The sequence below is a fragment of the Hippopotamus amphibius genome, chromosome 7 (genome assembly GCF_030028045.1).
Source record: "Hippopotamus amphibius kiboko isolate mHipAmp2 chromosome 7, mHipAmp2.hap2, whole genome shotgun sequence".
NCBI classification, from domain to species: domain Eukaryota; kingdom Metazoa; phylum Chordata; class Mammalia; order Artiodactyla; family Hippopotamidae; genus Hippopotamus; species Hippopotamus amphibius.
In genome coordinates this window covers 51502306-51528288 of record NC_080192.1, presented here as the reverse complement: position 1 = coordinate 51528288, position 25983 = coordinate 51502306, and the positions used below count along the sequence as shown (strand labels likewise).

Genomic DNA, 25983 nt, shown 5'->3' with positions numbered 1-25983 from the left:
AAGGCTGAAGTTTTTTTCCGGGCAAGCATTATGCTTGACAAACATGACGTGAATCCCCTATGAAAGTCATTTTGCTAAAAACACTTCTTCTCTCTTTATTTCTCCAAAATGACTTTCTTCATATATAAATCAACCAAAGCAGCATGTAGTCATTGTGGAGATAATAGAGACATAATATCGAGATATTAGAGTCTCTCAAAAACCTGGAATGCCATTAGAACTGTAGGATTTTCTAATGCAGAGCTGTTTTAGACACAGGTATTAAAACAGCCTTAATATAGAATGCCACCTTTTTATTGACCATTAAAAATACAAAAGAGTACTTTTGGCTAGCTTTGGATACAAAGAATATCATTTACTATTTGGTCAAGATCCCAACTGTAATGTAAGGAAAGGGATACCTAACTCTGAATTTCCATTTTTCATCAAAGAGACATCTGACCCCATCACATGCGCAAAATTGGATCATACTCTGCAACGCACTGGGGTTTTTCAAGTAAGCAAGATGTGGGACAATAACTATATGGCAGAAAAGATAGAGGAGTTATTGCAAAATACTTGGAGAGCCCAAATCTCCCCATATTCTATGAGATACGAAGTTGGCATCCAGGGATAACGCAGAAAATGACTAATGGAGAGAATCTTTGCATTGACTCCAAGGATCTTTTTGTTTTCTTGGCAAGAGGGAAGTGAGGACCCTTAGGATCACTGCAGCCAGGAAGGAGGACGTTCTCTCCTGGTTATCACACAATAGAAATATGATCGCAGGTGACTCTTAGAAGGCCATTCCTAGATCAAACCTCATGGAGCCAAGACATCATGAAGAGATGATTGTTTTAAAATTATGAATTCTATAAATGTCTTTAATATTGACTTCTTTTTCCTGAAAATATTTTGCAACCAAATTCTATCCATTGGAATGTGGAAAACTGAGTCAACTTGAGCAACTGGATATTTTTTCACCCAAATGAGACTAAGCATTGCCTGAAGACAAACAGATTTGATTAATTCTCAACAATTTGAATTTTAACTATAACCAGTGAGAACAATGAGATAAGGTATTGACAAAATAAAGATATTAAACTTCCTCCGCCCATCAGATTGTGAGGTAACTTAAACTTGTGACTATCCTTCACATAGAAAAAAGATACAAATGGTTTACAGTAAATGCCAATAACTGTCATCTCTGGGTCTTAGGATTATGAGTGATTTTTAATTGTTTCATCCAATATTCTTATTTTTTATGGAGAACGTTTTATACAGATAATTTTTATAAGAACCCATTAAGGTATTTAAAAATCCATTTATAGTACAGTATAAATAATTTGTTTGCTCTTTTTTAACTGAAGGGTCATTAAAGATTCTTGTAAAGTCTATGAACCTTGAAGAACAAGATAAACATATATACATACATCCAGATACTTCTAAGCATGGTCTTATTTGTTAAACTGCAAGTATATTTCACAGTCAAGTCAGAATGAAGTTTGAGAAGATATCAATTCTGATATAGGCCAGGAGAAAAGAAAATATAAATAGCATCAGAATACATATTTCATTAAAAAAACAGATAATAACAAGTGTTGGTAAGGATATGGAGAAATTGGAACCCTTGTGTATTGCTGGTGGGAATGTAAAACAGTACAGCCACTTTGGAAAACAGTTCGGCAGTTCCTCAAAAAATTAAACAAAGGGTTAACATATGGTCTAGCAATTTTACTCCTAGGTATATACCCAAGAGAACTGAAAACATGTTTACACAAAAACTTGTACACAAATGTTCATAGCAGCACTATTATTCATAATAGTCCTAAAATGGGAACGGCCCAAATGCCCATCAACTCATTAACAGATAAACAAAATGTGGTTGGTAAATCCACACAATGGAATATTATTTAGCAAGTAAAAGGAAGTAATGATATATGCTACAATGTGGGTGAACCTTGAAAACATGCTAAGTGAAAGAAGTCAGACATAAAAGGCGATGTATGATTCTATTTATATGAAATGTCTAGCATAGGCATCTAAAGAGACAGGAAGTAGATTACTGGATTCCAGGGGTTTGGGGAGAGGACAGTGAGTGACTGCTAATGGCTACAGGGTTTGTCTGGGGGATGATGACATGTTCTGGAATTAGATAGAAGAGATGCCACACAACTTCATGACTATATTCAATTGTATACTTTAAAATGGTAAATTTTACAGTATGTGAGTTGTGTCTCAACTTAAAAATAAGATACATAATTCAACTTTTTGTCTCTGTTACACTAGAGGTACTTTTCAACTCAAGACCCATTTTAATTTTTTCCTGGTAATGTGGTTGCTGTAATAGAACCAAAAATTTCCTAAAAGAATTTGAGTATAACGTAATGGGGATAATCAGGAACTTTCAAAGGCCCACATTTTTGGTGCAGTTAGGGAAAAACAACAAGATTAGAAAACACTGTCTTGGCCAATGGAAAGGTCATAAACCTAAAGGCATGAAAGAGTGTATCTACATGAAGAGAAATAAACCCATGGACAAAGATTCAAAAACACGAACCAACTAAGTATGCAATGTCTGAGAGTAAGTATGGAGAGAAAATTGAGGGGAGTGAGCTCAGAGATATCTTTATCAGGGCAAGGTAATTAATAAGAACAGAAACCACATCCTGACAATTAATTACATGTTCTATGGAAACTTCAGAGGTATTTCATTTGAACTCTATAAAAAGTCATTACTCCAGCTACTACTCATTAAAGTACAAAAACCCACAAATATATTAGAGGTTGAACGTTAAAATAGGAAGTCAGTATTACTTAATTCTGAACCCAGTACAACTTCAGAAACTATGGCTATACCAAACACAGTGGTGTTTTATGGATATAATACCGCTGGAGGTGAAAATGCCATGTTCCAGAACTTCCAGAAAGGCAGGGACACAGCACCCTTAGCAGACGTGTTCACTCACATTCCTTTTGCTCCTTCCTGAGCGGGGCTTTGGTGTTATCTGGGTCATAGAGCAACCGAGGGTGGGGTTGGCTCATTTCTGAGTTGAGCAGAGAGCTTCAGTGATGTGACTGGGAGGTGACAGGGCCAGGGCAAGCAGTTTGGTATCCTGATCCCAAAACAATGATTACCTACCATATTGCACCCTTAAATTTTTTTTTTGTATCAAAGCATGACAAACATCTTGTGAAAGCATAATGTGTGCTGATTTTAAGTTTACGGCCTCAACTATTTTTTGTTTTACGTAAACACTCATGAGACACTTCCTCAATCAAGAGATGGAGCATTTCTGGCACCCCATAAAGTTCCTTTGTGCTCCCAATCACTATTCTGGCTTCTACAATCATCCATTACTTTTGCCTGTTCTTAAACTTCATAACAATGAAATCCTGCAGCATGCACTTTCTTGCGTCTGGCTCCTTTTACTTGGCATTATATCTGTGTGATTCATTCATGCTGTTGCATGTGCTACTAGGTTTTTTTGTTTGTTTGTTTTTGTTGTTGTTTTTTATTGCTCTGCTCCTTTTTTTCCCCTCATTTTTCTTGAGTCTACCTTTCTCTCTGAGATGAGTTGCTGGGTTCTGTCTGGTTAGGAAATGTAGCAGTGAGCCAGAGAAAAAATCCTCTATGCTTGCAGGTACGTGAACAAATTCCAGCTGTCCTAAGGCTCTGGTCTGCATTTCTAGGCTGAAACTATGGGCTCTGCACAATGAGAAGAGGACAAAATCACTACCAAGAAACAACACAACATGGTGAATAGCCCAAACCCAGATAACTGAGTCAGAGAGCGTTTGCTCTGAGTCATCCGGGCTAAGCTATGTCACTCTTTGCCCTGCCTTTAGCCAAAACGGATGGCGGCTGAATCTAGTAAAAAGAAGCCACTGGCCTGAGACCTTAGGCAAGCTATTCATTGTCTCTGGGCTTCAGATTCCTTATCAGTACAATGAAGGGGTTAGATGGAGCTTCTAAGGTCCCCCCTCAAACAAAGACAATGCAGGTCAATACTTACTTATTTCACACTGTTCTCCCTCTAGTCCTGGAGGGCAAATACACTTTCCAGGGTAGAAACAGGTCCCTCCATTAGAGCAGGTGGCTGAGCAGTTTGCTATTAGAATGAATAATAGGGTATTGCATTAGATAGCAGCTTAAATCTAACGACAACAACATTTCATTAAGGCTAAGTGATACTTCTCAGGCGTGTACCACTTGTCCATTTACTGATTTCATAAAATAAGCCACTTTACATATACAGGAATTGTAACCAATTGCTTGACCATTTGCAGATTCCAGCAACGTAACAGGATACCACGCAATGCACAGGACCCACCTCTAGGGGTTTGCCTCTTAGTGAAAAAAGGCACAGTGTGTAAAAACACAGTATCTTTTTAATTTCTTTATAAATATCTGTGCTCTTAAAAGAAGAAGAACTCTATAAACCCAAGAAAACATTTTTTAAGATGAAGGCAGAATAAAAGGAGAAAACTTTCTTTGGAATAGAGAAAAGGGAGAGAAATCATAAATATTGGGGTCAAAGAGAGGAGAAAGCAACTTTTTTTCTGAATAAGAAGAACAGAGATGCATCTTATATAACAGGATTTTTTTTTTTAAAAATAGACTTTTTGGACATTTGCCGAAAGGAGTACTTGTATTCTGGGAAAGACAGCCTGTTGCCCCTCGTGAGGTGCCATAGGCAGGGGAGTGGCAGCAGCAGGAGCTGGAGGGATGAAGAACTTGGGTATATTACTGTGGGAGTCCAATTAACTAGATCTTTTAGGTGTAATCATACTGTTTGTGATTCATCCTAAACCCTCTTAGAGTCAGCTTCTGGAGTTTCACTGCTCGCTGGCACCTAAAATGAGAGAGGACAGAAATGGGGGTGGGCGAGAGCAAATATCGAAAAATTGACAAGCTGGCTCATTCTATAAAGGAAATGAACATGAGAACTTGGATTCTCCGCTATTCCAGTTTTATGGCCTATTTGTTCCTGCCCGATATTGAACAGGCCAAAGTTGGCTATAGATGAATGACAGCTGAAATAAGCTTCCAGTAAGAAACTGAGAAAGGAAATCCAAAAGTTCTAAGTGTATGCTTTCTTTGTGGAAAAGTCCAACTGGAATATTCTATGAATATCATGCTTCTTAGATGATAAAGCTTTCTATTAACAATCATAAGCATCTCCCAGCTTAAGGCCATGCTGTGCTCGCTTTGGCAAAATCAAGCCTCCTGACATGGAGGGGAGAAGCAGCATTAGGGTACAGAGTTTAGGATTTAGGAGAATCAGCTCTTTGGGCATCCTCTCTGCTACTTGCTGCTAGTATTGTTAGGGCTGGACCATTTTGTTTTGTTTTTTAATTATGTAATGTTTCACGAATTTGAGTGTTATCCTTATGCAGGGGCCATGCTAATCTTCTCTGCATCGTTCCAATTTTAGTATATGTGCTGCAGAAGTGAGCACAGGACAGTTGTTTTTGAGAGCGTGTCCTGTCTCCCCACTTGTCCCTGTTTCTCCCAGGGATAATAAGAAGAGATGAGAAAACATCAGGATCTGTGTCCTCTTGGCTGGAGCCCCCAGGGCACTATCCCTTACAAACATGCAGAATGCAATGAACCTGGGAGTTTAATCAAAAGTTACAGAATATGACAAAGCTGATTATTGAATTTGGCCATACTCCTCGTGTTTGCATAATACTTTACCATCTGGACCAAGCTTCTCTACATTTCTATCGTGCAATGATTCTTGAGGAAGAAAATGAGCCAGAGACATCAAGTAACTTTCACTGGGGCTGAGGGTTTGCTAGGCCAGTGTTTAACTACTCAGTTGTTAAAGTTTGTGACAGATGTCCCAAGAGCCAACAAAAGTTAATCTTTAGTGTTTCTTCGAATTTGTAATACTAAGGTCTAGCTCCGTGCCAGTAATTAAACCATTTTTCAGAAGCTCTATACTCCCTCCTGGGTAATAAATGCAACTTTTTGTTGAGGGAGTAAAAAACATTATTTTTTAATGTTCCCAGATCTCTGGTGAGACCAAGTGGAATTTCAATAGACTCTCCAAAAGAATAAAAAAAAGTTACTGAAGTCTAACAAGTAGGAAAATCTTTCATCTGAAAGGTAAGATATTACAAATGTAAAAAGAACTGGAATACACATAGATATTTTTCTTCGACAGGGACCATGCAGCGTATGTGACACCGTAGCATAAGAAAAACATTACCATTGACAGTCCACTGTGCAAACTACACCAATAACAGCCACATCTATGTAAGATGGCCTCACAAATGGTCTTTCTAAACCTGATAATACATTCATCGTTCATCCAAACATCTGAAGGAATCGCTCTATTTCCTAATCGTTTGAGATCATACAAGTTTAATTCTGCTTCAAGAATTAAATTCTCCCCAATTCTGAAGTAGCAGACATGATGAATGCTAAATTTAGACAAATGGAAAGAAGCTTCACAATAAGGAATTTTATTCACTGGCTGTTATTATCAGTGTCATTAGTGCTTAATCTTTATGAATATAAAATTTAAAAATTATTTTCACTCCAATGCTATAGTTTTAAATGATCACTTACAAATAAAAGGCAGAGATGCTCTCTCACATGATCTCAATTAGTGTAGAGGTGGGGGAACCAGGGGTCAATGGCTTAATTTCCAGTTTAGAGTTGGGAAAAGAATGGTCCATGGAGATCAGGTTCTCTGCCCAGAAGCAGGGGCACTCGTAGGAAAACCAGAATCTGAAACAGGTAGCCTGAGTGGCAACATGGTACAGTGGAGGGTCAGTGAATTTGGGTCAAGCTACTCAAGCTCTACAAACCTCAGTTTGCTTATCTGGGACTGAGATGGATAATACTTTACATATCTCAAAAGATTGTTGAGAGTAAACAGGTAATTGTACGAAGGTACTTTGTATATCATAAAATAACAGACATAAATGATTATTCTGACTTATACTACAAGCTCTTCCCTTTAGCTTTTCCATCTTTTTTAAAAAGCTGCTCATTTCAATCTTAATTGGTGCTATCTGCATTATCACTAAAGAGACATTTCTCAAAAATAACACCATTTTATTTTATGGCATGTATTGTTTTTTTAAAAAAATAGTGCCCTACTCATGCAATTAACATTTTTGACACAAGGATAATTTCATTAAATACATACACTTTAAGGATATAATTTTTCTTCCTTAAAATATGTGAACTGGGCAAAATAGATAGATGTCTTGTAGAGAGTATGAATCATTCGATACTATTTTAGAGCCACGTTTGAATCCACTTTCTGAGAGTGAAATCTGGCTATGATGCTGCATCACAGGAAGGAGGATCCTGATCTCTCAGGGATGTGATCTGTGAGCAGAGAATTAAATTCGGGATCAGTGAACTTCTAGGTCAGGCAATTTGGAAGAGATTGTTTCATTTCAGTCTTTGAAGCCCACCCATAAAATTAATTTGGGACATACCAAAACCCCAATGGGGAAGGAGCAGTTAATTGTTCACAAAAATCCATGCTCCCCTCCCATAAAGTTGTCAGTGGGAGGTGGCTGTCCAACCAGGAATGACATTTCTCCTGCCTGCATCCAGGTAGGATTATGGGGCTAATTCCTATCCATGGAATAGGTGTCGAAGCTTTGTGGGTCACTTCTGAGCTTTTCTTGTGTTTTTTTTGTTTGTCTGTTTTTTTCAGCAGTACCTACTCCAATCTTTCTTTCTTTGCTTATTGGCTGGATCTGAAGAGCTCCAAAGCTCTAGGCAGGATGATCAGTGGAAGGCATCTGGACCCCTGAGTCACTACAGGGAGAAGAACTGCCCTGCCCACTGACCAGGTATTCCTGCACTGGAGCATTCTGTGAGCGAATGTAAATTTGTACTAAGCTACACTAAAACTTGGGGTTAAAGTTACAGCAGCCAGTGAAGTGATACACCCTATTTACAGAGCTGTTTTGAAGAGTGATGATATAGTAAATATACCTCTTTTAATCAAACATTTTAAAAGTGAAAAGAACCTTGTTCTTAGAAAGTTACCTTTATCACAATTGACTCCATAGAATCCAGGTGGACAGATGCAGAAACCAGGAGTAACACAAAGCCCACCGTTCATGCATCGTGGTGTGCAAAGGGCTAATAGGGAGAGAGAATTCCGATTAAGGCCAAATAGGGTTTTGGGAGCAGAACCATTTTGGAAATGTCAATACAACAGGCCTACATTTTCAAGCTTTGCAGTTGACTCTAAAGTAGTCACTCTTGGGACTTCCTAGGTGGTGCAGTGGTTAAGAATCCACCTGCCAATGCAGGGGACATGGGTTTGATCCCTGCCCCAGGAAGATATCACATGCTGTGGAGCAACTAAGCCTGTGCAACACAACTATTGAGCCTGTGCTCTAGAGCCCATGAGCCACAACTACTGAGCCCATCTGCTGCAACTACTGAAGCCCACACACCTAGAGCCTGTGCTCCACAACAAGAGAAGCCACCGCAATGAGGAGCGCATGCACCACAATGAAAAGTAGCCCCCACTTGCAACAACTAGAGAAAGCACATGTGCAGAAACGAAGATCCAACACAGCCAATAAAAAAATAAATCCAATAATTTAATTAATTAATTAATTAAAGTAGTCACTCTTTAAAGATACAAGTTTGTTATATTAAAATTTATTTTTGTGCAGAAAATAAGGCTATTTTTTTAACCAATTTCACAGAAGAGAATTTTGGAATTGTTCCATTTGAATGGCTGATTAAAATTTGCCCAGAATCATCATTTTAACTAAGATGTGGTCTTAAGACTGTAAATATTTTTTCCTGCCTTATTTCCTCAATCTTCCAATTTCAAAATCAATGCAGATGTTGGTCAGGACAAGATGGCGGAGTAGGACCTTGACCTCACCTCTCACAAGCATACCACAATCACAACTAACTGCTAAACAATCATTGATAAAATGACTGGAACCTGCCAAAAAAGACATTCTACATCCAGTCATAAAGAAGAAATCATGAGACAGTAGGAGGGGCACACTCACGATTTAATCAAATCCCATAGCTTCTGGGTGGGCAACCCACAAACTGGAGAATAGTTATATTGCAGAAGCTGTCCCACAGGAGTGAGAGTTCTGAGTCCCAAATCAGGTTCCCCAGCCTGGGGGTCTGACATCAGGAGGAGGAACCCCCAGTGCAGTTGGCTTTGAAGGGCAGCAGATCTTGAGTGCAGGAGCTCCACAGGACTGGGGGAAACAGAGACTCCACTCTTGGAAGGTGCATACAAGGTCTTGTGTAACCAGGACCCGGGGCATAACTAGTGACTTCATAGGAGCCTGGGCCAGATCCACCTAGTTTTGGAGGATCTCCAGGTGAAGTGGGGGGCAGCCGTGGCTCACTCTGGGGATAAGGACACTGGTGGCAGAGGTATCGAGGAGTGTTCATTGGCATGAGCTCTCATTTTGGCACCAACACGTGGCCCCACCAACACCCTGTAGGCTCTGGGACACCTCAGGCCAAACAACCAACAGGGCAGGAACACAGCCCCGCCCATCAGCAGACAGGCTGCCTAAAGACTTCCTGAGCTCACAGCCTCCTCTAGACACACCCCTTGACATGGCCCTTCCCACCAGAGGGCCAAGACCCACCTCCACTTGCCAGTGAGCAGGCACCAGCCAATTCCCACCAGGAAGCCTGCACAAGCCTCTAGACCAGCCTTACCCACCAGAGGGCAGACACCAGAAGCAAGACTACTATGATCCAGCAGGCTGCAGAACTGAGTCCACAAACACAGGTCTGAATCTACCAGCTGGCCCCTGGCCCTTGGGCAATGAGAGAGAAGTGTACTTCTGGGACACACACGTCATCCCCAACAGAGGGCCATTTCTCCAAGGTCGAGAAACATAACCAATTACCACAGACATAAAAACTCAAATAGAAGTTTAGACAAAATGAGATGGCAGAGGAATATATTCCAGACAAAAGAACAAGGTAAACCCCAAGAAGAACAACTCAATGGAAATAGGCAATCTGCCCAAGAAAGAGTTTAGAATAATGATCACAAAGATGATCAAAGAACTTGCAAAAAGAATGGATGCACAGAGTGAGAAGTTAAAGAAGTTTTTAATGAAAAGTTAGAAAGTATAAAAAACAACCAAACAGTTGAAGAACACAATAACTGAAATGAAAAAATACACTAGAAGGAATCAACAGCAGAATGAATGAGGCAGAAGAATGGATAAGTGAGCTGGAAGACACAGTGGTGGAAATCACTGCTGTGAAACAGAATAAAGAAAAAAGAATGAAAAAGAAATGAGGACAGTGTAAGATACCTCTGGCACAACATCAAATGCACTAACATTTGCATTATAGGGGTCCCAGAAGGAGAAGAGAGAGAGAAAGGGCTGAGAAAATATTTGAAGAGATAATAGCTGAAAAATTCCCTAACATGGGAAAGGGAACAGTCACCCACGTCGAGGAAGTGCAGAGAGTTCCATAAAAGATTAAACCAAAGAGGAACACACCAAGACATCTAGTAATCAAACTGAAAAGGTTAAAGATAGAAAATATTAAAAAGCACAAGGGAAAAAGCAACAAATAACATACAAGGAAATCTCCATAAGGTTATCAGCTGATTTTTCAGCATAAACTCTGCAGGTCAGGAGGGAGTGGCACAATATATTTAAAGTGATGAAAGGGAAAAATCTACAACCAAGAATACTCTACCCAGCAATGCTCTCATTCAGATTTGATGGAGAAATCAAAAGCTTTACAGACAAGCAAAAGCTAAGAGAACTCAGCACCACCAAATCAGCTTTACAACAAATGCTAAAAGAACTCCTCTAGGTGGAAAAGAAAAGGCCACAACTAGAAATAAGAAAATTATGAAATGGGGAAGGTCACCAGTAAAGACAAACATACAGTAAAGGAAGGAAATAATCCACATACAAATACTATATCAAAACCAGCAACTGTGAGAAGAGGAGAGTACAAATGTAGGATATTGGAAATGTATTTGAAATTAAGAGATCAGGAACTGAAAACAATCATGTATATATATAGACTGATATATTGAAACCTCATGGTGACTGCAAACCAAAAATCTGTAATACATATACAGACGAAAAAGAAAAAGGAATCCAAACACATTAAAGATAGTCATCAAATCACAAGAGAACAAAAGAGGAAAGGGAAAAAAAAGACCTACAAAAACAAATCCAAGACAATTAATAAAATGGCAATAGGAACATATATATTGATAATTACCTTAAGTGTAAACAGATTAAATGCTCCAACCAAAAGACACGGACTGGCTAAATGGATACAAAAATAAGACCTGTATATATGCTGTCTATAAGAGATCCACATCAGATCTAGAAACACATACAGACTGAAAGTGAGGGGATGGAAAAAGGTATTGCATGCAAATGGAAATCAAAAGAAAGCTGGAGTAGCAATACTCATATTAGACAAAATAGACTTTAAAATAAAGACTGTTACAAGAGATAAGAAGGATACTACATAATGATCAAGGGATCAGTCCAAGAAGAAGGTATATAAAAATTGTAAATATATATGCACCCAACATAGGAGCACCTCAATAATAAGACAAATGTTGACAGACATAAAAGGAGAAGTTAACAGTGACACAGTAATAGTAGGGGACTTTAACACCCCACTTACATCAGTGGGCAGATCATCCAGACAGAAAATCAATAAGGAATCACAGGCCTCAAATGACACGTTAGACCAGATGGACTTATTTGATATTTGTAAAGCATTCCATCCGAAAGCAGCAGAATGCACATTCTTTTCAAGTACACATGGAACATACAGATCAATACAACAGGGTAGCAAGCCCAGAAATAAACTCATGCACCTCTGGTCAATTCATCTATGAGGGAGGAGGCAAGACTATACAGTGGAGAAAAGACTGTCTCTTCAATAAGTGGTGCTGAGAAAACTGGACAGCTACATGTAGAAGAATGAAATTAGAACATTCTCTAACACCAAACACACACACACAAAAAACCTCAAGATGGATTAAAGACCTAAATGTAAGACCAGATACTATAATACTCATAGAGGAAAACATAGGCAGAACACTCTTTGAGATAAACTGCAGCAATATCTTTTTGGATCCATCCCCTAGAGTAATGGAAATAATAAAAACAAAAATAAACAAATGGGACCTAATTAAACTTAAAAGCTTTTGCACAGCAAAGGAATCCATAAACAGAACAAAGAGACAACCTGCAGAATGGCAGAAAATATTTGCAAATGATGCAACCAACAAGGGATTAATCTCCAAAATGTACAAACAGCTCATACAGCTCAATAGCAAAAAAACAAACAACCCAATCAAAAAATGGGCAGAGGATCTAAGTTGACATTCTAAAGATGGCTAACAGGCACATGAAAAGATGCTCAATATCACTAATTATTAGAGAAATGCAAATCGAAACTAAAATGATGTACCACCTCACACTGGTCAGAATGGCCATCATTAAAATGTCTACAAATAACAAATGCTGGGGAGGGTGTGGAGAGAAGGGAAGTCTTCTACACTGTTAGTGGAAATGTAAGTTGACGCAGCCACTATGGAAAAGTGTGGAGGTTCCTCAGAAAACTAAAAATAGGTTACCATATGATCCTGCTATCCCACTCTTGGGCATATATCCAGAGAAAACCATAATTTGAAAAGATACATGCACCCCAATATTCATTGCAGCACTATTTATAACAGCCAAGACATGGAAGTAGCTTTAATGTCCATCCACAGATAAATGGATAAAGGTGTGGTATATACACACAATGGAATATTACTCAACCATAAAAAAGAATAAAATAATGCCATTTGCAGCAACATGGATGGACTTAGAGATTATCATACGAAGTGAAGTAAGTCAGAAAGAGAAAGTACCATATGATATCACTTGTATGTGGAATCTAAAATATGACACAAATGAACTTATATACAAAACAGGAACAGACCCATAGCCATAGGAAATAAAACTTACAGTCACCAACGGGGAAAGGAGGCTGGGAGAGGGATAAATTCAGAGTTTGGAATTAACAGTCACACTACTGTATATAAAGAAGATAACCAACAAGGACCTACTGTATAGTTCAGGAAACTATACTCAATATTTTGTAATAACTTATAAGGGAAAAGAATCTGAAAAAAATAGATACATATGCATGTATAATTGAATCATTTTGCTGTATACCTAAAGTTAACATAACATTGTAAATCAACTCTACTTCAATAAAAATGGTGAAAAAAAGAAGATGGAACATTATTCAGCGATAATAAACAATGAAGTAATGCCATTTGCAGCAACATTGGGTGGACCTAGAGATGATCAGACAAAGTGAAGTAAGCCAGACAAAGACAGATATCATATGATACTGCTTATATGTGGAATCTAAAAAAATGATACATAGGCACTTATATACAAAACAGAAACAAACCCATAGACATAGAAAGTAAACTTATGGTTACTAAAAGGGAACGGGGTGGGTGGGGGAGGGATAAATTAGGAGGGTGGGATCCACACATACACACTACTAGATAACCAAGGACCTACTGTACAGCACAGGGACCTATACTCAATAACCTATATGGGAAAAGAATCTGAAAAAAAAAAAAAGATATATATGTATGTATAACTGAATCACTTTGCTGTACACCTGAAACTAACAACACTGTAAATCAACTATATTTTAATTTAAAAAATAAAGAAAAAGAAATCAAAGCAAACAAGAAAAATTCTTATTTCTTGAAGATGAAACTATTTTGCTTTCTCTGGTCAAATAAGCCCAGTATATGTGAGCTTGTGGTTTATACACCTTTGTGGATAATAAACATTTTCTTGTTCATCTCTTTTTTTTCCACATAACTTTTTTTAGTAGTAATTTCGCTGAAATAGATATATTTACTACACAAATGATTTTCATTCTTTTTTTTTTTTTTTTGCCTAAACACCTTCATAACTCAGGTGTAGTCTTAATTGTGAATCAAGCTACTTTTAATTGGACTAGATACTTTCAAATCAGTCATAATACTAGCTTTTTAAAACCGATTTTAGTGGAGAGGAAAAAAAAACCTCAAAACTTTCATAAGATTATGCCAAAGCATAGTGTCTATAAGAGTGAATGGGGTGGGGTTGGGGGTAGCGAAAGTGGCCACAAAGAATGTAGACATTGTGCCAATTTTCTGCGCCTGTCACCACATATTGGATTTAACAGAAAACCACTCCTGGAAGAAATATTTCCCAACAGCTTTTCTGTGGCTTTTTAAGACTGCACCAATCCTTATAATAGGACCAGAAAAATAATTTCAGGGGATGTGTTAAAAAATACTTGTGGGGCTCCTGCATGACACCCGTTTCATTAGGAAGCAAACAGGGAAGCTGGCTGTCTCTGTTCTTACCTTTCTCGCAGTGAGGTCCGTAGAATCCATCAGGACACTGGCAGACCCGCCTTTCATTACAAAAGCCTCCATTTCGGCACCCTCCTGGGCACTCAGCTTCACCAAGAGAAACACGGTTTATATAGACACCTTTCAAATCATAAGTGAATTACAGGTAGCATGAAGAGGTTAACGGTCACTTTTTCCCCAGCGCAACACTTATAATTTATTGAATACCAATACTTCCCCTTCATTCTCTCTACAACACTTGTACTTCACTAAGTCTTCATGAAAGTAAGATATTGCCTTTCAATCCTACTTCCCACAGTAGGGGGCTTGTGGAAGAAGGCAAAGCAAGGTTTATGTTCTGCCTTCCTCCCACCTATCAATATGCTGTACCTCCTTAAATTCACACCCTCAATATTCATTTTCAGAGGGGGGAATAACCTTTTGGTACATCTTCAGGGCACTGAAAGCCTCTAGAGCTTAAATTCTGTGCTGGGAGAGCTTGTATCAAGATGGGAAAGGAGACAGGCCTCCATGCTTCACTGGGCACCCGGGCTGTGGTGGGGAGGTGCCTTTGCCTGGCAGAGATCCCTGGCGTGATGGTGGCACCCTGTCTTCCGTGGGGACTCCCAAAAGATTGTGTTGGAAGAAGGAAAGAAGAGAGGTGGAGGACAGGGCATTTTGAAGGGCACTGGAGTTCCTAAAATTGGGAGTGGGGTCAAAGCAAAGAAAGCCTGTCTTAGTACTATTACTGGACCCTGAGTTCACGCCTCCTCCCACTGGTGCGGTTATAATTATACAAAGTAATTATCTAGCTAGCCAGCTACAATCTTTGGCCCAAATCACACCTGGATGGCTTATGAACCTTCTCTGCGATCACCATCACTTATTACCTTGCTGACATGTTTTAAAGAAGATGGCATTCTGAGGTGTCTGCAGGATGGTGTTGCCTTCAGAATTCATTACAATCACGTTCACTTCAAATGCTGCCACTCCGTCTTGTTTGCCGAGACATGGGAAACCAACTTGAACAACTAAAGAAAAAGCAAGAGTGGAGAAACAGTCTATCTAGTTGATTCCAGTTTTACAGAAATGTTGGTAAGAGAGACAAAGAACAAAGCAAAAACGTTCACATTTTGTCCTCTGACATGCTTGTATCTGCACTAGAGCAGGGGCTGCATTTTGATTGGGCATTCTCCACAGAATGCGAACATCAAGCTGGGTGGAGAAAGAATGAATGACCCTCATTAATTTGTACCCTACTAATATGAAATTGGGGCTATTTTGCTTATAGTCTGAACTTCTGCCATCTTGAAAAAAGGATGGTAAAATGTTCTCTGAAAAGTAAAGGCGCAAATAGGTAGCATAGATTAATTAAGAGAAGAAATTTTCTGAACAACTCCACTGGCCTCCTTATTATTCAAAAAGAGCTAAAAATCAGCACTGCAGAATCTATTAAATAAAGCCCTATAAGCAACACCCCACTGGTTTGTTTCTATTGTATATGCTTGAAAGTGACAAAATATCTTCTTTGGAAATATTCTACAACTCAAACTAGACCCCAATCATTGGACTGAGTTAATGAAGTTAATATTTTCTCAAGGTATTTGTTAATATTGAGAAGTGTCCACATCATGGAGATCTAGAAGAGAGTTTGCTGTGATGCGATAATCTCACAATAGACATATCTAGTGGTTTCGGTTCCTAAAGAGGAGCCACTTCTCTTTAGTGAGACTAATGATCACGTGGGGTATGCAGGTGTGGACTGAGCACACCGTAAGGTGGGAACTAGTCCTGCTGCTGTGCAGAGAGGGAGAGGAGGCCACCCACTGTGAAAGACCCACAAGCCGTTGGGTGGAAATTGGCTCAAGGCTTTGGCTGAGAGGCCGACGTCATAAATTTCTGAAATCCGCTACGTTCTCCTACCGTATCCACTGGGGAAGACTGATCTAGCTGATCCACTAGACTCCAGTTCTTCCTTACAAGTAGAAGAAATACTGCTAAGAGGTATACATATGAAATTCTATTCCATTTTGTTTCTGTATGGCAGGTTAAGGTTACTGCCAAGCTTGGGAAAATCATACCACACCAAGAAAACTCCTTTCCCTTCAGAATTTTCATAAACCTTTCCCCTAGTTTTATAAGAAGAACTGAGCTGGAAACTGGTGTGCTCTTTTCCGTAAGGCACTGCACACCAGCTGGTCATACAATCTTCTTAATGTGCTTGGTAACCAAAAACCCTTCTCAAGGCTTTGACATTGTCAGTGTTCATTATTGTGCCCTTCTTCAAATAACATGGGTTTCTAGTTCTCCTGAATCTTGAGGTCTGAGCATTGCAAATAATCAATTAAGTGATGAAAAAACCCAGATATTTTAACAGAAATACAAAGAGAGAAAAAAAAAATCGTTTCTGAAGTTCCAAAGTAAAATTGTCCCCACTGAAAACCTTGGTTCAATGAAATCATATATATGAAAATGCAAGATTACAAAACACAAAAATCCATTGTAGGGATTTCGATTTCAAATAGAAGAGAAGGAGCTGACAAATTTCTTTCAATTGTTAACTCTTCCAATGCATTTCACTTTGTTCAAATATAAAATATTGTCTATCTTTCTCATGAATCTTTTGCACAAATGGGTAGACCAATAATTGCCCTGAGGCATAAAACAATGGAAGAACCCAAAAGACAGAAATTTTAGAATCTTCCTCACCACGTGTCATCATCTGAACTATTATCTTCCCGGTTTATCTTTTCCCTGGACCTACAGAGCCTTTCACTTTGCAGCCTACCTAATTCTTCTAAAGGCACTTCAGAGTAATTTTAGCTTTCAGAAACTTGGTATGGAAGAGAAAATCCTTGTAAGCAAACTCATCTTCATTTCCGTTTATCAACATTTTCAAATTTCAGAATACATTTTGGATGTCAAATGTCAAAAAATGTCTTATGTATGGGAAATTCAGTTACGAATAATTACTAGTTTGTCCATATTTCCAGATGTGCTAAAAGCAAACCATTTACATAGCTAGCTAAGTTATGACTACAAGTTCACATGCTCCAGTCTTCTAGCGTTTGGAATGTTCACATGGAAAATGTATGATTAGCTAACATGACCTCCAAGTCAATGTCGGTACAGAGATGCACAGCATTCCTTGGTCTGTGGTGGCCTAAACAATATGGCTCTGGGCAATCCCAGGGAAGAAAAATAAGAATGCAAAATCCAACAGAAAGAAAACACGCCGTAAGTAACTTATTTAGGGTTTCAAGTTGAATTTTTCCCTTTAAATGGATAAATACAATTTGAGTCAAAATACAAAGAGTTCATCCATTCAATAAATATTTATTGAATGTTTCTTATGTGGCACTGTCCTAAGCGCTGGGGATGCTTTAGTGAACAAGACAAAAATCCCTGCCTTTTGCATTTCAGTGATTTATTTTGAAGTGTGATTTCAGGGATTTATTGTGCAGTGAAATATGTTAACCACTAAAAAAAATCTAGAAAAATAAAGCAAATATTGACACATGTTTAAAGCTACAGATTTAAGTTAGAACTGAAAGTAGTTGCAGTGTTTGTTTTGAATCTGTAACTACTGGATTCTTTCGGTCTCGACTTTTATCATCTAAGGTCAATTTGCCTGTATTTTAACTTTAGAACAGGTGCATAAATGCCTTCTGAGAACATTGTCTAATGCTTAAGGCCAGGATCAGATAGAAAATTGCACTTGCTGTGATCGATTGATTTGAGGTGGTTTAGTTAAACTCCCTAGGCCTCAGTTTCCTCATTTGGCTATACGACTAATAATAATACTATTAAAATAATTTTGAGAAATTTTTTTGGTGTGGAAAGTCCTGTTATTTGAAAGGTTAAAGTTTGTGTTGTGTTACTGTTCACCATCAAACATGCCTGTCATTTAAAAAATCTTATAAAAAACTCATACAGCATAGTTGTACAAAATCATGCCAAATGCAAAAGAGAGAAAAAAGGTCTTTTACATTTTTGAGTAGGAAAACCTTAGGTAATCTGGGCAGGACTAAAGATGTAGCATCTTCATCTTCTTAGTAAACCAATAGAAAAGCTAAGAATTATTTTACCAATCTAAAATTATGTTCAATTAACATTAATATTACCGTGAGATATTTTCTATCTTCACCTTTTAAAGATCTAACACACTCTAGGTTTAAAATCATGTTTGTTTTACTTAAATATTTATAATTCCAACCTGACAAATTCAACTGCCAGTTAAAAATGAATACAGCAAAAATCCCCTTGCCCTAAGTGGAAAAATTTCACCCACATATATTCATCTCTCTTGATATAGGAGGCATGTAAACATAACTATTGTCTAAACCCTAATACAGAATGATTTGAAAGGAACTAGGAAATAAAGGTCAGAAGTTAGGAGGTACATAGTTTGCATTTCAATGAATTAACTTTTAAAGTAAAAGTAGAAACTAATGAAAGATGTATAAATTGCACTAATTACACTTGCCTAGTTTTCCGCTTTGAAACACGAAATAGAAATTTTATTCCTTTTCTGTAAACTCTACTTGTCCTCTTTTCTGTTTATAAATTTTATCTGTAAGACCATTCAAGCAATAAGAATTATAATTGAACACCTTTTAAAATTTTTCAAAGAATTTTGCTTAAAAAATAAAGCCTGACTTTAGTTAGCCTCGTTTTCAGTGACTGACTTTTATATAACCTGTGCTCTACCCAGACTAGATTTCTTTCAGTTCCCAAACACGTGGTGCATGTCCACAGTGCCGGACTGTGCACACCTGTCCTGCTTCCTGTAATGTTCTTTCTCCTCTTTTCTGTCCAGTGTCCTCCTGCTCACCTTTCAAGGCCAAAATTAAACAACACTTGTTCTCTGTAGCCTTCCCTGACACCACATGCCTAAATCACTTCACATACACCACTGTATATGATTGCATTATAATCTAATGACTTAGCTATGATTCTGTATCCTTTGCTAAGGATGAGGTTTTCAAAGGTAAGGACCATATTTAATGTTTTTGTAATCTCAGCCCTAGTACGTTGTCTGCCACAAACTAGGCACTGACAGCCAAAAAGATACACCTTATGGGAGATACATCCATATACCTTTATACACGCAGACACACCCTTGCACATATACATGTGCACACTTGCACACATACACAGCAAGAGACAGAAATTTCCCTCAGACAGTGGGAGATAGAGTAAAATATGAACAATGTACACTCAGAAAAACACACGCCTAAAGAAAAAGAGACATCGAAGGCAGAAAAAGCACAGACTCTCTACTTCCAAAGAGTAATAGAAATGTGAAAGTCACCCTGTGCTTTTGCAACAATAAGCATGAGTAGAAAGCCACTTTTACCAAAAGCTAGATGGAAATTAGGCCAGATGTTGTGAATTCCAGTGTATTGGAAGGTTGTATAATCGAGACTGGGGTAAATTAAAACAACTCAGGGAAACTAAAGCAGATTGAAAATAACTCACATGGCATTCAAGTACACACTGATGTGCCGTTGATTGCACGTAAACTCACTCTTGTATAGAAGTAAACAACAAGCTTATTCTGATTAAATACCTCATCCACACTGAGCATGGCGCTCACGCAGCCTCAGCCTTGGCCACTGAAGCCACTGCCTCACAAGGGAAGAGATGAGAAAGGCGGGTGAGAGCTCATCCTCAGCACCCCATGATTATACGCTGCTCCACAAATATACATCACCCAACACAAAGAGTCATCAGCGCCCCACGCTGTGCTGACAGCCATTAATTCTCTCAGCAAATACTTACTAAGCACTTACTCTGGGCTTCACTTTCTGCTAAGGACGGGGGTCACCAAGAAGAAGATGGTCCTCCCAGCATTAACACCTATTTGACAGTTTCTACACACTGGACCCCTGATGGTCTTGGTTGAGAAACACCCCTGCTCTGTTGGTTTCATGGGATGACAGAGACAGAGTGTTCCAATAGGCAAAACCTTGGCTTGATGGAAACTGTTTTTCGTTATCCAACTGAGGAATTTTACTGAACCACCCTGCAGTTTGTATTTCCTGTTTTTCCTCTCTTCAGATGCCAGAAACAGGCACTTCATAACTGTTAAAGATCAAGAGTTTTCTTTTTTTATGCGGTGCTTAGGCATATAGGGGTCTGTAGGATAAAAGAACACCTTAGCAGCTTGAGGATGTTAACTAGACCCGCAGAGTAATGAAGGCTACCTGGATGCTTAGGAGTAAGACACACTGATTTGGTTACTTTTTAATAATTCAAGTTACCCTCACTGCTCACGCTGGGGGACTGAGCTTCATGGGGCTAATGAATAACTGCCCTGCAACAGACTAAAATTCCCATAAACTTCTTGCACCTGCATTTCTGCAAACAAATCCGACATCTGCCTCCAAAAACCTATGTAGGGGGAGAGGGGTTGTCTGTGTAAAGGGGGGTGTGTGTGTATGTGTGTGCGCGTGTGTGTGTGTGTGATCTCATCCCAGAAGGCTTGTTCTTTTTTAGTCTCACCTTGCCCAAAGCATCATCCAGTTTTTCCTCCACATTTTATTATTTACAAAGATCCCAAATTATTAGCAAATGATGTTTTCTCTAAACATGACCTATTAAAATATTCTCACACCATATATTCAAAACCTTAACATTTCAATATCCTAAGAAGTTGAATTTCAGTGAGCTTTTTTTTTTAACTAGAAACACAAAATTGATAAAACTGGGAAGATTTTGGATACAAGCATTTGATTAGAAATCCAAAGATGTAAGGTTTATTTTAAGTTGAGTAGGTGTAACTGTGCAATTAATTTAACTAATACATTTTTCATGGACTAAATGAGTTTACACTTCTTATAGAAAATTATCTTTGACTAAAAAGGAACATCAACTGACACGGCGTGAGACTAAGTAGTGCCCTATTCCAAGAATTTGGTGGTCATATTCTAAGAGCTTTCCTGTCTCCATGAGGTAGCAGAATGCAATAGTACTAGCGTTATCATCTGAGCGGCACTGGGGTGTCCATGTATCTGGAATGGGATATTCATATCTTTGGGGCTACAAATCTTAGGTGAGTGTATCTCCAAAACCCAAGGCCTTTTTCCTTCACAGGAGCTTGCTAGAACCTAAACCCATCTAGATTGGAAGCAAACCCTCTGGGAGGGCTGCGTGTCATAGCGGCAGCACTGGGATGACCCAAGAGAAACTCAGATTCACACTGTCCCCGTCTATACCCACATGGGCACCTATGCCAGGAAATTAGGAAAACTCTGTGCTTATTTAGTCCCCAACTCTTACAGTGCTGGGATGTAGCAATACAGATACGTTGGAAGTAGCAGACAACCACAACCTGAAAACAGACTCTGTAAGGTGCCTGATTTCCTTAGTATTTCATCAATTTAAATTAGCGCCTCAGCAACGGAAACCGTAAACAAAATGAAAGGACAACCTACATACTGGGAGAAAATATTTGCAAATGATGTGACAGACAAGGGGTTAATTTTCAAAACATACTAACGGCTCATGCAGCCCAATATCAAAAAAAAAAAAAAGACAAAAACAAAAACCAAAAACAAATAACCCAATCAAAAAACAGGCAGAAGATCTAAGTAGACATTTCTCCAAAGAAGGCATACAGATGGCCAATGGGCACATGAAAAGAGGCTCAACATCACTAATTATTAGAGAAATGCAAATCAAAACTAAAATGATGTACCACCTCACACTGGTCAGAATGGCCATCATTAAAATGTCTACAAGTAACAAATACTAGGGAGGGTATGGAGAGAAGGGAAGCCTTCTACACTGTTGGTGGAAAAGTAAGTTGGTGCAGCCACTATGGAAAAGTGTGGAGGTTCCTCAGAAAACTAAAAATAGAGTTACCATATGATCCTGCAATCCTACTCTTGGGCATATATCCAGAGAAAATTCTAATTCAAAAAGATACAAGCACCCCCATGTTCATAGCAGCACTATTTACAATAGCCAAGCCATGGAAACAACCTAAATGTCTAGCAACAGAGGAATGCATAAAGAAGCTGTGATATATATATACAATGGAATACTACTCAGCCATAAAAAGAATGAAATAATGCCACTTGCAGCTACATGGATGGACTTAGAGATTATCATACGAAGTGAAGTCAGAAAGAGAAAGACAAGTACCATATGATATCACTTATATGTGGAATCTAAAATATGACACAAAAGAATTTATCTATGAAACAGACTCACAGACACAGAGAACAGATTTGTGGTTGCCAAGTGGGAGGGATGAGAGGGAGGGATGGATGGGGAGTTTGGGATTAGCAGATGCAAACTATTACATATAGAATAGATAAACAACAAGGTCCTATTGTATAGCACAGGGAACTACATTCAATATCCTACAATAAACCCTAATGGAAAAGAAAAAATTAGCTCCTAACGAGATCTTCATTTGACATCTGACAAATTATTCTAATGTTCCTCTAAAAGAATAAGACTAATTTTCTCTTTTAAAAGAGACAGGATTGTGCTATCAATCATTTTAATATAGTATAAAACTATAAATGTTATAATAGTAGAACAAACAGTAGTCTCTAAAACCAACTCTATGTATAAAAGATCTTATTGTAAAATAAAGAGCATATTTTGAATCAATCCAACCTTTTACACTGGAAAAGTTGATGATTCAGGAAAATAATTCAGTTTCAGCCCTACCTCATACTACTGCCAAAATAAATTTTTATAAAATATTAGAGGCATGTGTAAATGATCGCCTGTTCTCTGGAATAGGAATTAATTTCCAAGCATAAAAGTAATAGGAGAAACATCACAAAGGAAAAGACAGTTTTGACCACACAGGATTTTAAAGCCTCTGCCTATCCCTACTCAAAAAAAAAAAAAAAAAAATTGAAAAAGATTGCAATCAACAATCAATACTTTATAGTGAGCTTTGCAAATTAATAAGAACCATATTATTTCAATATAAAAATGAGCATTGCACACAGACATTTTACATTACCTAATAGATACAAGAAAATAATCTCCTACCTCGTAGGAATTTTAAAAAATCAAAAGAACACTGAGAAACCACTTTCCACTTTTTAAATCAGCAAAACAGCTAACATGATTAATAACCCATGTGATGAGGTCAGTAAGCCAGGCACTCTCCCACTCTGCTAGCCAGGGTACAAACAGGCACAAGCTCTGCAGAAAGTAATTTGGCATTTCGGCAATTTGTTTTAAGAGCTTTTTAAAAAGTTCATAGTTCATATCCTTTGACACGATAATTTTACTTATAAGAATCTGTTTTAGCAAAATGATGAGATGAACTTTAAGATTTTATTTTCTGAAAGCCTGTTCTGTGCTGGGCCCTGTGTTAGCAGTCGTGATGAATGAGACAAACAGGACTACTGACCATCTATGACTTTCAAAAGGATGTTTACTGTGATATTTCTAGTATGCCAACCCTAAAAACAGTCTAAGTAACATACAATAAGGGAATGAGTAAATAAATTATGGTATGTTCATAAAATAGAATATTATAAGGGCATTAAAAATAACTTTTGGAAAAATCTGTAACGACCTGGGAAAATGCTTATGTGAAATGTTAAAAGTCAAAAAATCATTATGCAAAACCAAATATATAATATTACTACAATTATGTAAACATACATATATGCTCAATGTAGAAGGAAATATTGCATCATGTTAATATAAGCGATCTCTATATTTTTCTAAAAGTCCTAAAACCTGGGCTCTAGTATCAGCTCCACTGTTTATTACTAACATATGAATTTGGGAAAGTCAGTTAAACCTCACAAGCCTGAATTTTCTAATTTGTAAAATGGAGCTGTAATTCAGGCCTTGACTGCCTCCCAGAACACAAATTAGATAATGTATGAATTGGTGCTTCATAAGTTGAAAAGTTCCAAACAAATAACTGCATAGTATATTTCCTTAGCAGAGAAGGATGATTAGATCTGAAAAGGTTGAACCCCTTTCTCCCACTTTTCCACGTCTCCTCTCTACTTCAAGTTCCTATTTAATACAATGTTCATTTAGGGGAAGTTTTTCTTGACTTGTCCCATTCGCTCTCACTTACTTTGCATCTTTGCCACAATTATATGCACTACATTAATTCACACATTTTGGCCAAATATAGCTCACATGGTGATTTTTCTTTTTTTAATCTGGAATCATTTATGAACTGAGTTTTTAGGAAATTCTAAAACTTCCATTTCTTCACGCCTATCCTAATCTTTTGCCCAAAGGAAATAGGGACATAACAACGGATTTGCCCTAAAATCAATAGATCTCTTCAGGAAAACATTCTGTAATCTCTCTGATGGGTGACATCTGGATCTAAAATATGATTCCCATCACTATTATATTTTAAGTGTAAACCTTTCTCGGAGGCAAAGACCACCCACCTGATGCCTTGTGAGGCACTGTTCCCAGCAGAGGGACATTGACGGCTGGGTCTGCCATGATGCCTTTATCCAGGGAGCGCAAGGACAGGAATTCATAGAAGTATTCTGCCTACAACAAAAGGCATTGACAATCAGCACCATGGAAACCACAGTGAGGGGGAAGGCACTTCTCCATTCATCACCCCTCTGATGGAAGATTGACATTTTTCACTACAGGAATTCTAGAGCACTTGGCACTTGCTGTGTAGGCATAACTCTCTCTTCTGAGTTTTTGAACTCTAGAATTAGACGCTGCTTGGAGAGAAGTGACTCTTTAAAATCATTAATAATATATATCCAAGATATTCACAAGGTAGCCTTTTAGCTTAAAAGGACTGAGAAAAATGCTCTTAAGGAAACAGGTGATGTCAAAACAATCTTCAACTAGCCCTTAGAAAAAAATCCATCTCAGCTTCTTGGGTCATTCTTTAATTCTTTTCAAATCTGAAGGAGTCTTTTGACCAGAATTTGGAAAGATGTAATAAATAAGTCATAATGAAAGCAGCAACCTATTGGCAAAAGAAGATCTGAAAGTCCAAAATTTAATGGTGTTAACATTTATTTTTCAGTATCATTCCCTTTGGAAGGTTTATATTTAATGTCTCAATTTAGTTATGGAGAGAAAAGTCTAAAAATGTAAAAAACCACCTCTGCAATATGACAACAAACTATAAAGCTTTATATTGTAAACATTTTCATTTCCCCACTGAGTCTGGTTGAGAAAATGAGCCTTGCTACTTGAACGGCCATGAAATACTGAAAGTAGTGATGTATAATCTTACTGTAGAACTTTGATGCTTAACTAATTCTCAGCTGGGTTATTAGAAGGGTTTGTGATGCAAACAATGTGTTCTTGCTTAGGAATAAAGAACAATCAATAAATAGCACGGATACCAAAATGAATGTTAGGCAGATTGAGTTCTGCAGTTGTCTGTAGAGATATCCAGAATTTGGATGGGTTAAGTTCATTACATAAATATGGACTAGGAAGAGGTTTAAAAAAGAATACAGCCTTCCTTATATGCAGTATAAAATTTTTATATGCTGTATAAAATTTATTTTCCAACATGGAAGATATAAGAGATACATGGCAGATATTGACACAACTTTCTGCCTGAAGTCACAATATCAATGTATTAGGCATTAAGGACTTTACTAGGAGGATG

General features: G+C 38.0%; 1 protein-coding gene and 1 non-coding gene across 2 annotated transcripts in view; both read right to left on the bottom strand.

Annotated features, from left to right (window-relative positions):
• The window catches only part of WIF1 (WNT inhibitory factor 1), an 80321-nt gene that overhangs the window by 7331 nt on the left and 47007 nt on the right, over nucleotides 1–25983 (bottom strand). The window contains exons 3-7 of the mRNA XM_057743734.1: nucleotides 24779–24887; nucleotides 15266–15406; nucleotides 14388–14483; nucleotides 8006–8101; nucleotides 3996–4091 (exon numbers count right to left, since the gene is read on the bottom strand). Coding sequence (XP_057599717.1) covers nucleotides 3996–4091; nucleotides 8006–8101; nucleotides 14388–14483; nucleotides 15266–15406; nucleotides 24779–24887 — 538 coding nt within the window. The remainder of the gene's footprint in view (nucleotides 1–3995; nucleotides 4092–8005; nucleotides 8102–14387; nucleotides 14484–15265; nucleotides 15407–24778; nucleotides 24888–25983) is intronic.
• Nucleotides 5335–5441, bottom strand: LOC130857975 (U6 spliceosomal RNA). The gene has a single exon (XR_009054958.1). It is a non-coding gene; the product is annotated as a U6 spliceosomal RNA (small nuclear RNA).